Raw genomic sequence first — 13,943 nt, forward strand, 5'->3', positions numbered from 1 at the left:
AACACTAGAGTGAAGCAGAACTAAGGCAGCGCTGCACAGGACAACAGACAGGAGCATCCCGGCGGACAGAGCACGAGGACATCCTTTCTGTCTCAACCAAGATCTTTGCAAGATGCTGCCTTCAACCAATGGTGCGTAACAACTTTCCAAATTGCTCGGTGAGGAAAATAAAACTGAACCAAGGTCCTGACCCATCATGCATTCAGTGGGGCAGAATAAAATATACACCTAATGTGACAGCTGAAATTTATAAAACAACAATGTCTTCTGGGCCCATGGTTAGACCTACCTGTTATACACATAGCACACAAAAATAACTTGATAAATTATATTTAAAAGTTAAAATCTGGCTGGCAGTGGTGGTGCACGCCTTTAATCCCAGCACTTGGGGGGTAGAGGCAGGTGGATTTCTGAGTTCGAGGCCAGCCTGGTCTACAGAGTGAGTTCCAGGACAGCCAGGGCTACAAAGAGAAACCCTGTCTCAAAAAAACCAAAACCAAAACCAAAAAAAAAAAACAAAAACAAAGTTAAAATCTGTCTCTTCAAAAGATGTTATGAAAATAAAACAATCCAGACACTATTGCATATGCCAGAAAGATTTTACTGAAGGGACCCTGTTAAAGCTGTCTCCTATCAGGTTATGCCAGTGCCTGGCAAATACAGAAGTGGATGCTCACAGTCATCTATTGGATGGAACACAGGGCCCCCAATGGAGAAGCTAGAGAAAGCACCCAAGGAGCTGAAGGGGTCTGCAACCCTAGAAGTGGAACAATATGAACTAACTAGTACCCCCAGAGCTCATGTCTCTAGCTGTATATAAAGCAGAAGATGGCCTAGTCGGCCATCACAGGGAAGAGAGGCCCCTTGGTCTTGCAAATTTTACATGCCCCAGTACAGGGGAATGCCAGGGCCAAGAAGCAGGAGTGGGTGGGTAGGGGAACAGGGCAGGGGGAGGGTATACTTTCAGGATAGCATTTGAAATGTATATAAAGAAAATATCAAATAAATAAATAAATAAATAAATAAATAAAAGCCTAAATAAATAAATGAATAAATAAAACCTCAAAAAGTAAAGAAAACAAAAAGCCAGTCACAAGCCAGTAGAGAAATTGCATCCAGGACTGTTTTATAGACATGAACTGTTCAACTCATTAACATAATTTTTTATTTTATTTTATGTATGTGAATATACTGTAGCTATCTTCAGACACACCAGAATATGGCATTAGATCCCATTATAGATGTTTGTAAGCTACCATGTGGTTGCTAGGAATTGAACTCAGGACCTCTGGAGGAGCAGTCAGTGCTTTTAATGGCTGAGCCATCTCTCCAACCCCAACAATTTTTAAGAGCTGAAGCAGTGCTGTTAAAATTCTATTTAACTTTATTTTAGGTGTCTTTGTCAGGATGTGTGTTACTGCACCAAGTACCTGTAGTACCTGCAGAGCTAAAAAGGATTTCATATTCCCTAGGGCTGGGCATTACAAACAGTTGTGGGCCACTATGGACAGTATGGGAACTGAACCCAGGTCTCCTGCAAGAACAGCAAGTGCTCTTAACCAGCTCTCTAGCCCCGGTCTCATTTTTTCTTTCATTTTTGAGACAGGGTTTCTCTGGGTAGCCTTGGTTGTCCTAGAACTTGCTCTGTACACCAGTCTGGCCTTGAACTCAAGAGATTTCCCTGCCTTTGCCTCCTGAGTGCTGGAGTTAAAAGTGTGTGCCTGCCCAGTCCTCTCTAATTTTCTTAACAGCAAAAGATTTGAATAAATATTTCACTAAAGAAGCTCAAATAGCCAAAGAAAAATGAGATGATGTTTAACATCCTTAGTCATTACAATGAAATAAATTATGGAACATTCTACAATTATGTCACTTGTACAATCAGTAATTACATTGCTTCCTGTGTAGTAGTTACTACGCCAGACAATGAGAATCACAGAGGAATAAGACAAGTGAGATTCCTAGTATTTCCACAAGCCTAAGTCAGGGAAATGCAGCGAAACAGGAAGGGGGTCGGAAGGAAGATAAGAAAAGAGGTGAGTGCCAGGTCAACACAGAGAGAAGCAACATTCCAGATGAACAGAGCAGGAATGGCTCAGCGTGTGAGAGACAGAAAGATGGCAAGGACAGCTGATCCATAATGCGTAGTGGGACAAGAGTTATGAGCCAATATGACCCAGGGTCCAGCTCTCTACAGTCTTCCAAACTAAACGAACCAATTTAGACTTTGTCCTAAGTTGTCACTGAGCAACACTAGACAATTTTAAGTCAGCCAAATGAATATATATACTATGTATCTGTCCTATACAATTTATCTAACAGAAATAAACCAGAGTACCTTCAGAGGCACCTTGGCTTGAGTAAGAACTAAAACCGATGCTTCTACTATCACAGACTGCGTTTAAGGCATGTCAGACTACATACGTCATATACTTCACTCATGTGGCTTTGAGACTTTGTTCTGATTTATGCTTTCTGAGGCAGAGAGTCACATGGAGCTAACAGTGGGCTTGCACTCAATAGCTGGTAGTGAATTCCTTCCTTCCTTCCTGCTTTAACTTCCCAAGTGCTGGGATTGATTGTAAGAAGCGTCACCATCCTACCTGTCTCTCATGTCTTATTTCCCAAATCTTTAACTAACTCAAACCTGTGGTGGGCAACTACATAACCCTCCTTACCAGGCACATTCTTAGCTTCTATCCCTTATGCTACAAGATCTTAACAGAGCTGCTTCTGCCACAGATGAATGCTTTATGCTCCCCATGCTAGCAGCTCTGCTACGTCTATTAAGAACATCAGAAAGTTTCCAGGCGTGGTGGTACAGCGTTTAATATTAGGATTTGAGAGGCCAAGGCAGGCAGATCTCTCTAAAACTGATGCCACCCTGGTCTACATAATTACAGGATAGCCAAAATCACATAGTAAGACCCTTTCTCAAAACTACAAAAAAGGGGGGTTGGGGAAGCAGGAGGGAGAACTAGCATATTAGACATTCTAGCACCTTTTGAAACAAACAGGAAGGAGCTTACTTCTCCGGCATAATAAAGTGCAGCAAGGACCAAAGTTCCTTGAGGGAATTCTGAAGAGGGGTGCCCGTGATCAGTAGCCTATGGTTGGACTTGAAATCAATCAGAGTTTTATACAATAAAGAGTCATCATTCTTCAACCGATGGGCTTCATCTACTCCCAGGAAGGCCCAGTTAATACTGCCCAGCACGGTCTAAAGTGAAAAATAGAACAGATGAGCCACCAGGTCAGAAGGGCACCCAGAAGTACTTACACAGCTAAGTAATTTCTGTACAAATTCCATTACAAAGGTACACATGTAGACACAATTATTCTTCACATATTTAATACATATTAGGACTCTTCTGCTCATTCTATCAATGGCCAAATTCAAGCTCATCTAAAGCTGCAAGTGAATCTCTTATACAATCTACTACTACAAGCCCCTTCAAGAGGCTGGAAACTGGTATGCTGAACAAAAACAGAAACAAAAACTCTAGGTTACTTTGTCTTCAAAAGATTCTTCTCTTGCCTATTTTATCACCCCAACCTTGCAACACAGGAAACAACAAGAACACAACACTGAATATAGAATAAAAGCATTTACCACTTAGTAACTTTAGAAAGAACTCTCCAATTATTGTAGAATACCTCAGTGCACCCTCGATACCCTTTCCTCTTGCATCCTTGCAACTGGATTAAGCCACCCTAAGCTCCCATACGGTGAGGTTGGTTTTCACAATTTTAGTAATTGAGGAACATTTTAAGTTTGTTTGTTTCACCTTTTAAACGGAGCAAGAAAGCATGACAAGTGGGATGCACAGCCCCACTATTTAACAGGATACACAGGGGCAAGACTTAACCTTTATTACTAATTACCTTATCTTTTAGGAGGATCTCATATGTTGTTATAAGTGCATTGAACTTCAACCTTTTGGTTTGAGAATGAATCCACTCATATTCCCTTATCTACAAGAAGAGAAAAACAATAATTAAGACACAATTTCTATTTCCAAGTGTCTGAAACAAGTCTTATAATAAATGCAATAGAAACAGCAAACAAGTCTCATGAGAATTGCATGAACAACCTATGCACTCTAAGAAGACTTGCTGTAACCCAAGCTAGAACATTGAAAGTCAGAGTCAAACTACAGACCGCTGAGCAGGAAAAACTTTATTATCATTTCAAATAAACCAAACCCTCCTGCTAAGATCTGACTATGTGTGCAGAACTTATCAGCAATTAAAGTTGTGGACTTTATCAGGCATGCTGGCACACATCTTTAAACTCAGCACTTAGGAGGCAGAGGCAGGCTGATTTCTCTGAGTTTCTTGAAATACAGAAAGCTTGTCTCAGAAGGGAAAAAAAATCTTTTATAACTAAATAAAGTACGGCTTTTCCAGACTTAGGGAAATGAAATTTCCATTATTCTTTGCATATGATGATATTTATTAAGAAGTAACAAATTATAATCAATAGTTTGACCAGAAATTTCATTAATCATAACAGCTATATCCCCTGAGAAAAACAAATTTTATAGAGTGAAAAATATAATTTAATAAGTAGAAAATAGTAAGGAATGTAAAGAGACTGGAGAATTAATGAATCCACAGTGAACTGTGATCAAACTCAGCAAACACCATGAATCTTCTCCATTCTTAGGATTTAATGACTTAGGAACAAAAGGGAAAGGAAGTGAGGACTTGCAGCTAACTGCCACTGAAGAGGAGTAGTGGGTGCCTGCCACAAAGCAAAATACTGGTTTGCTTTCTCCTTTAATAACTACCAAATTAAAATTAGGGCCAGGAAACCTAGTACAGTTTATAATTCAGATATTTTTTGTTTTGTTTTGTTTTGTTTTGCTTGCAGAGCTGGCAATTTAAACCCAGAGCCTTAAGCATGCTACAGTCAATCACTTAGGTACAACCCAAACCCAAATCAGACTGTTTAAATGACAGCATTTAACAAAGACAAGTTTGAATCTATGAAAATATGTTTGCAGCATTTATCCTAAACACTGAAGATTCCCAGTGGCCGGCTCTTACTACAAGCATCTCCAAAACCCATGTGAAAGTGAAGGGCACAAGAGCAAAGCTCCAGGACCAGACAGACTCATAGCTCAAGAGCTCAGGCTCCATCTAAACGAAAGGGTTAGACAGACACCCTGGACAGCTATTGTCATGGGAGACAGCTGCTATCAATTTTGAAGACTATCATAAGGGTTACAGTACCTAACACAAGAATTCACACACAGTAAGTACTGAAAAAGTCATTCATTTCTCAAAAACATATTTTGCTAAACAAAGACAAATTTATTGTGTGCTAAATTCATGATGCTCAAGTCAATGTTTGATACTAAACAAGACTCCTAGAAATGTAGTTCTCCTTTATAGGGCGGCCATAAATATAAAAACCAAACTAGCTGTGATGCAAGCCACTGATCATAGCTCTCAGGAGGCTGAGGCAGGAGGAGTGCCACAAGTTAGAGGCTTGCCTGAGCTACATAGTAAGACTCTGGTAGGGAGTGGAGAAGGGAGGGCAGAGAGAAGAAAAAATTGGAGAGAAGAGAACCACTATAATCCAGCTAAGAGAGACTCCAGTGCAACTGCTGTCTTAAAACATAACATGCTCCTTGGTCAATGTTGTGTTTGTTGGTTTGGTTTTTTTGTTTGTTTGGTTGGGGTTTTTTTCCAGACAGGGTTTCTCTGTGTAGCCCTGGCTGCTCTGGAACTCACTCTGTAGACCAGGCTGGCCTTGAACTCAGAAATCCGCCTGCTTCTACCTAAGTGCTGGGATTAAAGGCTTGTTCAATGTTTTAAAGACTATCTGAGTTGCATACTCACAACTGCGAGTACTAAGAGCACAGTAGAGTATTTGAAAGAGTTTACTGATGCATCTATAAAACAGACTCAATCTCCAAACTACATTTCTAACTCCCATACCACTTCAACTCTTTTTCTTTACGCACCGTATTTCTGCTCATCAGGTCACCTATGTAAACCACGACATTAATCTCTGGTGCCCAGATCTCAAACTCTCTCTGCCATGAGGTAAGGGTGGACAAGGGAACAACTATAAGAAAAGGCCCATAGAGCTGGTGCTGGTGGAACAGGTAGGAGAGAAACGATATGGTCTGGATGGTCTTTCCTAGGCCCATTTCATCAGCAAGGATTACACTGTTACTTCTGCATGAAGAAAACAATACAAACGAAGCAATTAGATATTGACAAAAACACTATGTGCAAAATACACAGTTCACAATAATCACAAAGGAAAGCATCAGTTTGTCCTTTCAATGAATTTCTCCTCATCTTCAGTGACACATGAATCCTAAATATGGAAGAAAGCAGAAGACAGAAATAACAACCAGACACTTATCTGTAAGTGCATCCAATATTTAGATGACATGTAAGGTTCCCATCTTAGACCCAAGGCTCTGAATTACATAGTCTTCACTAGGCTATCCCTCTAACAGAGAAGCCAAGCTTTATCATGGAAGCATACGGCATGTAGCCTTGGGTTCATTCATATACAAAGGAGTAAATTGGCTATCAGCCTTGCTGTTGAACACTATACCAACAGTCCTGTGCCTCTGCTCAAATTACCTTCTCCATCCTACTGCATTCCACTTGACTCATCAATACAACATCTACTATTTTATAGACCTACTTGATGCAGGTATAAAGGGATAGGTTTTTGTATTGTGTGTAGTGCTAGAGACAGTGCCCAAGGCCTTGTATATTTTAGGCAAAGAGGAACTGTTTTAAATAAGACACAGTTGACAATTCCTGGCCTCATTGCAACTGAATGAGAATATTCAAGAAAGACTGTAGGATTCTAAGGGGATTGTTTTGGTTTTTCATTTTTTGTTTTGTTTTCTATGAAGTAGATTCTCTCTGTGTAGTCCAGGTTGATCTGGGATCTGCAATCCTCCTGCCTCTGCCTTAAAGAGCTAGTAGTAGTAGAGGATTCTGAACACTGAACAAGCACCTTGGAAGACTGATGCAAGTGCTCATGGGCCAGGACTAGAAAAGAAGCTGTAACTCCACTTTCCTTTCTTTCTCTCTCTCTTTCTCTCTCTCTCTTTCTTTCTCTCTCTCTCTCTCTCTCTCTCTCTCTCTCTTTCTTTCTTTTTTTTTTTCTGTTGTAAAAATATAAAAAGAAAGACAAATGAAGAAAATGAACACAGTTCCACAGTTAGAAAAGTATATTTGGGAAACAGAAAGTAGCCTATATGGCAGGAAATTAGAGATCTAGTATGACATACACTGTAAACACTATTACAGGCTGGAGAGATGGCTAAAGAACCCTTCAAGAACCCTCACAACTCTGATACTTGTTGGGTGTTTATGACTTTGTGTTTCTCCTGGGTACCGCAGCTCATCCGGGTTCTTCTCAAGCTAGAATATATAGATGGCCTAACCCCAGTGTCATCTATTCAGCTTAACCCTTCAGTGGCTGGCTCTCTTTGGCAGGGGCTCTTCCTATTTCCCTGCAGACACCAGCTCTCCTTCCTGCTTTCAAAGCCTAAGTCCCTCTTGGAGGACTTGGCCCAGCCTAGCTTAGGAAGGCTCTTGGTGGGTCTACCCTTCTTTCCCACCTTTTCTGGCTGTTTATCTCAGAAACATCTGCAGGATTTAACTGTGGTTGCTTACTGTCTCTGGAGGTACACAAACATCAGTCTACCTGCTTACAAGTAGAAGAAGCACAAGACAAAGCCAAGGGAAGGCCAGTGCTGGCAGCTAGACTCTCTGCAGGAGCTGTGGCTGGTTGGTAATCCTTACCAAGGGAGGCTTAAAGCACACAGACCTGAAGGTGTTTGTACTCTTGTTCCTGTGCCTGGAGAGACAGTACTACCCACAAGCAAGCCACCCCTTCCGGCTCGCAGCTATACTCAAGCTACTGGGACTGTATTTCAACCAAAAGTTTCTGCGCCTAATGAACTGGTTTGCATGAATATGTGCTTCACTAGTGAACCAGAGCATTAAAATATTTAATACTAGAAATAGTATTAGCGGGGGCTGGAGAGATGGCTCAGTGGTTAAGAGCACTGACTGCTCTTCCAAAGGTCCTGAGTTCAATTCCCAGCAACCACATGGTGGCTCACAACCATCTGTAATGAGATCTGACGCCCTCTTCTGGTGTATCTGAAGACAGCTACAGTGTACTTACATAAAATAAATAAATAAATCTTTAAAAAAAAAAAAAAGAAATAGTATTAGCTAGTAATACTGGCTAGAAAAACAAAGCATTTAATTTGCCAAGATCACAACAGATCTCTTTTAGTTAAAGGCCAGTTTGGTCAGCATGCCGAGTCCTAGGGAAAGCCAGAACTACATCAAGAGACTATGTCAAAATCAATCAATCAATCAATCCCACACTAATGACTATATAGCAAACATTGTGCAACTCTGAACAAAGCTCACGGTCTCATTCTGAGCAGCATCAAGCATACAATACAAGTGCTGGCTCATACGACCTCTTTAGTGACATCTAAGTTCTTACTGATCCTTTAGAAAAAGTAGGACTCACTATCTTCTGACAAAAAAGTTGTTTTTTTTTTTAAAAACAAAACAAAAAAAATTACTTGCTTTACAATTTCATACACATAACATTCTTTGATCAATCTCCCCATTTTCCTTTTATCTCATACCTGCTCCACCAACCCAAGCCCTTTTTCCCAAGTCTCCATCTACTTTTATATCTGTTTACTTGTCTACATGTCTCCCACCACATTTCACTCTGCCTACACGAGAACGGGTAGCATTAATGAAAATCATTTTTCTCAGTCAAACTCCAACATTGTTTCTTCAGGCTTAAATACTGCATTCAATTGAAAAGACAAGTCGTGAAGGTGCTCACTTGGTAAGAGTTAGTGTAAATACGTTTATAACTAGAGACCATCTTCCTAAACCTGAGGATAAACTTGAGTATTTTATTTTTCAAGCTATAATTTAATTCTGAAATAACCATCGATATCTATATTAATATAAAAAGTAAAGACACAAATGTGGTACATTTACACAATGGAGTACTACTCAGCTATTAAAAAGAATGAATTTATGAAATTCCTAGGCAAATGGATGGAGCTGGAGGGCATCATCCTGAGTGAGGTAACCCAATCACAAAGGAACGAACACAATATGTACTCACTGATAAGTGGATATTAGTCCAGAAACTTAGGATACCCAAGATATAAGATACAATTTGCTAAACGCATGAAACTCAAGAAGAATGAAGACCAAAAAGTGTGGACACTTTGCCCCTTCTTAAAATTGGGAACAAAACACCCATGGAAGGAGTTACAGAGACAAAATTTGGAGCTGTGATGAAAGGATGGACCATCTAGTGATTGCCATATCCAGGGATCCATCCCATAATCAGCCTCCAAACGCTGACACCATTGCATACACTAACAAGATTTTGCTGAAAGGACCCAGATAGAGCTGTCTGTCTCTTGTGAGACTATGCTGGGGCCTAGCAAACACAGAAGTGGATGCTCACAGTCAGCTATTGGATGGATCACAGGGCCCCCAATGGAGGAGCTAGAGAAAGTACCCAAGGAGCTAAAGGGATCTGCAACCCTATAGGTGGAACAACATTATGAACTAACCAGTACCCCAGAGCTGTTGACTCTAGCTGCATATGTATCAAAAGATGGCCTAGTCGGCCATCACTGGAAAGAGAGGCCCATTGGACTTGCAAACTTTATATGCCCCAGTACAGGGGAACGCCACAGGGCCAAAAAAGGGGAGTGGGTGGGTAGGGGAGTGGGGGGGGGGGGTATGGGGGACTTTTGGGATAGCATTGGAAATGTATTGAGGAAAATACCTAATTTAAAAAAAAAAACAGTAAAGACACAAAGAAGGGGTTGGTCTGGAGCGAGCACTCAGTGAGTAATAGCACTCGCTGCTCTTCCTGAGGACCTGAGCTCAGTTCCCAGTACCCACAGGGCAGCTCTCAAGCAGGTCCAGGATACCAATGCCCTCTTCTGGCATCTGTAGGTACAGAGTACACAAGTGGTGCACAGACATACAGGAAAATAACCATATACTTAAGTTAAAAATGTTTTTAAAACTGTGCCCTTAGCAGTGAAGGAGGCTCTCACATGACACATCACAGAATGACAGAGGAATCACGCCTACCTTGAATCACTTAAAATCCTCAAAGGCTAACTGGTCCAACCCTTAGCTCTAAGGATACTAATAAGGCAAACCCACAGAGAAAGTCTAAGCGTATGTTCTACCTACTTGCACCAGGAGTGAGCCAGCCAGTTGAGGCCCTCCAGCTGATAGTCTCGGAGCTCCAGACTCTCCCCTCCTAAATAAGCTGGCTGCTTCTTCAAAGCCACAAATCTCGGCCTTTGCTTTAGAGCCTGAGAAACAAAAATGGACAAACCTAAGTCTTACAACATTTTTCCTTGACCTTAAAGTACAACATTAGCCATATTTCAGGTATGAATTGCCACCCCAACTCACCCCTTCCTATTCTGTTCCCAGAGTTCATCCTAAAATTAAGTTTTTTTAAGTAAATTATTCTTTTTCTGACATAACTCTGTAAACACTAATCAGCTCTTAATTTTCTCATCCAGTGATACCATGTGACACTCAGCGTTACCTTGATGTCACCTTTTCTAAACGATACAGTAGCACTCTGGAAGTCTTATTAAGTGTATGAGTATTTGCCTGCATGTATATATGGGCACCACATGTGTTAGTACCTGATGTGGTCAGTGTTGGGTGCCCTGGGACTGGACCCTGGAACTAGACAATTGTTGAGCTGCTGTGTGGGCACTGGAAACCGAGTCTTCTGGAAGAGCAACAACCATCCTTACCTACAAAGCCTACAGCCCAGGCCCCAGGACACTCTCTCATATGTTACTAAACACCACTACACTTCCCAAGGGACAGAGGAAATGTAAGCACTGGCTTTTTTCCTCAGGAAACCTCTCCCATTGCCCACTGGAGCCATGACCTCCACCTCTGTTCTATTCTGAACTTGGCCTCTCCACCACATTCGTGACCAACAATCACATGCTGGCTTTCACAGACAAGAGGGAGTTTGAAGTTATTAAACTTCAATTTCTCTAAGATAAAGTCCAAGGAATCAAGCATATTTCCAGACCTCAGCAAATTCCAATGAGAAGAAAAGACTTGTTCAATCAATCTAACAAGAAAAAGCCTGTTTATTCAGTTTCTAAATTAAAATCAGAGACATCTTTCCTGCCTAAATTATCTACTTTCAAATATTTCTCACAATATAGCTAATTATAAAGTATTAAATTATATAAATCAGCAAAGTCATCATATAACTGATCCTTGTTTTAAAAAAAAGTGTGTGTTTATCTGTGTCTGTCTGTGTCTGAGTGTCCTGAAGTAGACCACATGCATACAGGATCCTTCAGGTCAGAAGATGGCACTGAGTCTCTGGGAACAGGAGTCACAGCTGTAAACCACAACCTGGGTGCTGTCAATGAACCCAGGTCTTCTCCAAGAGCAGTGAGTGTTCCTAATCTCTGAGGCCCCTCTTCAACCTCTCATCCTCCCCATTCACTTTCTTTCTTTTTCCTTTGAGATAAGTCATGAGTAAAACAGCCTTGAATTCACTCCATGGCCAGGACGACCATGAATTTCTGATTCCTCTGCCTCCACCTCCAAGACCTGAGATTACAGGCATGCCCAGTGATGCTCAGTCTTGTCTGGTGCTAAGCCACCAAATCCAAGGGCTACACACATGCAGGTTTACTCTAGTTTCTGAGCAAATTCAACAGCCCACGCTGTAATTATTTATATTTAATGTAACTTTTAAATCATCATTGATTCTTATTGTATCATTGTATCAAAAATCATCATTGATTTTTGCTTCTACATATGTGCCCAACTAACCCTTTGGTTACCACACCTTTCCACAAAAACCAATACAAAAGTAGGCTGGGGGTGGTGGTGCATGCCTTTAATTCCAGGACTGGAGATGCAGAAATAAATGGATCTCCATGAGTTTGAGGACAACTTGGCCTATATAGTGAATTCCAAGACACCAGAGCAACATCATAGAGAGATCCTGTCTCAAAACAAACAGGAAATAAATAAATAAAAATATAAAAAAAATAAAATTACAAAACTCAACAATTGGCAAACCTTGCATTCTCTTGTGGGAATGGTTTTGGAGTTGTTTCGACTGTGGAAGCTGTCGATACAATTCTGGAATTTCTTTCCAATCAAGGCTTCATCTTCCCAGCTGCACTCTGAGTAGGGTAGTCCCATCCACTTGCACAGATACTCAGGCTCATTTGAAGGTGCTGGCTTCCGACTGTGAGCTATATCATGAATAAAAAATTATCAAACAATGTCAAATTTGAAGTAGGAAGTGATTTTCGTCTTTAATGTATAACTAATGAATATCATGTGACAAAACTACAAATAATCTGTAAGACACAAGCTGCTCATTTTGAACATTTACTAAAGGTAAGATCTGCTGCTCACCTGGGAAATCTGTTTGGCCCAGTGTAGATTTACTTGTCTTCACAGCTGAGCAAACACAAAATAAGACAGACTATTAAAAACATGCCAAAAAAGGCAAAGAAGCAGACTGTTCAAGCAAAGGGCTAGAGAGATGGTCAAAGGCTAATAAGAGCACTAAAGCTGCTTTCCTAAAAGACCCAGGTTCAATTCCCACACCCACCCATCTGGCAGCTCATAGCTTTGTTACTCTAGTACCAGGGGATTTGAAGCCCTCCTCGAGCCTCCTCATGAACAAAGTATGCACACTCAGCATAGATATACATGAAGGCAAAACACCCATACATGTAAAAAGGTAATCTGAAAGATTTTCTTGCAAGTATGTGCTCATTCGTCTTGTGTTCACAAAGAAGCCTACCTACACTGGCTGCTGGACCCCATTCTACTACTCTGTTACCTTTCAAATAAAAGGCAGAACCCCTCTAACTCTCTCCTGAGGCCACCTCAATCAGACCTGTTCTGCCAACAGTTATTTCCTCAGACAATTTCACTGATACCAGCTAGCCCCACTCCGAAATTCAAGAATAAAATCCAAGACTAGTATTCCATGTCAATCACCTACTTCTACTGCAATAATACTCAGACCTGGAGACTACAGCTGAACAAATGTTGCAGCCCTCAAATAATGCTTGTCTCTTAGATGACAATGAAGTTACCAACCTAAGCATTTGATTTCAACTCTAAACGTCAGTTCTTCCCTTGATCCTTTCATTTCAGGGAATGAGACTCATTCTCATAGGAAACCTTGGAACCAATATCCTTGACATTCCTGTCTCCTCTCATCCCCCATACCCAAACCTACAAGCAATAATTATTAGCTCTCCCTTCAAAATAAATATAGGCCTTTGTTTAGTCTCAAAAAGTAAAACTGCAAAACTCATTTTGTACATTTATATTATCCTAAAGCCAAAGGTCATGTCTCCAAGTTTACAGAGGACTAAAGAGTTTTCATGGACTTACCTATTACTCTCTCTACTATCTGATACTGCTTATTCAACTCTGATGCCAGCTCCTGTTGGCAACTGAAATATTCAACATCTTCAGGAGAAACTTTCCCTAGCCTAGACAGAAGACCAAAATAGCATATACCAGTTAGAACTTGGAGATCTACACATATGTATGGGAGAAAATGTCCTAAGTACAAATGTAAAATTATATGAGTCCATGTGTCTGTCTCTTTGGTAATCTTTTCTAGTAACAGGTCTGTGGTTTAAAAACCAACAAAAACATTTCTGCAAATTGTATTAAAACCAAGAATAATTTTAAGCATAATTCAGAGGGTTCTAGATTATTAAATTTCACAGAAGTCACCCCAGACTAACCAAAGAAAATAACAAAATGTTCTTGACATTGGCTCTGCATACGTCTCTCTAAATTCAAGTCATTGATTCACTTACGTTACTCTCTGCCTCACCTTG

At 40.6% G+C, this 13,943-nt stretch overlaps 1 protein-coding gene across 1 annotated transcript in view; it reads right to left on the reverse strand.

The window, feature by feature from the left end:
* The window catches only part of Chd2 (chromodomain helicase DNA binding protein 2), a 115,095-nt gene that overhangs the window by 60,798 nt on the left and 40,354 nt on the right, over positions 1-13,943 (reverse strand). Inside the window, exons 10-16 of the mRNA NM_001081345.2 lie at positions 13,486-13,586; positions 12,490-12,534; positions 12,145-12,323; positions 10,258-10,382; positions 5,976-6,192; positions 3,886-3,975; positions 3,030-3,220 (exon numbers count right to left, since the gene is read on the reverse strand). Coding sequence (NP_001074814.2) covers positions 3,030-3,220; positions 3,886-3,975; positions 5,976-6,192; positions 10,258-10,382; positions 12,145-12,323; positions 12,490-12,534; positions 13,486-13,586 — 948 coding nt within the window. The remainder of the gene's footprint in view (positions 1-3,029; positions 3,221-3,885; positions 3,976-5,975; positions 6,193-10,257; positions 10,383-12,144; positions 12,324-12,489; positions 12,535-13,485; positions 13,587-13,943) is intronic.

The sequence above is a fragment of the Mus musculus genome, chromosome 7 (assembly GCF_000001635.26).
Source record: "Mus musculus strain C57BL/6J chromosome 7, GRCm38.p6 C57BL/6J".
NCBI lineage: Eukaryota > Metazoa > Chordata > Mammalia > Rodentia > Muridae > Mus > Mus musculus.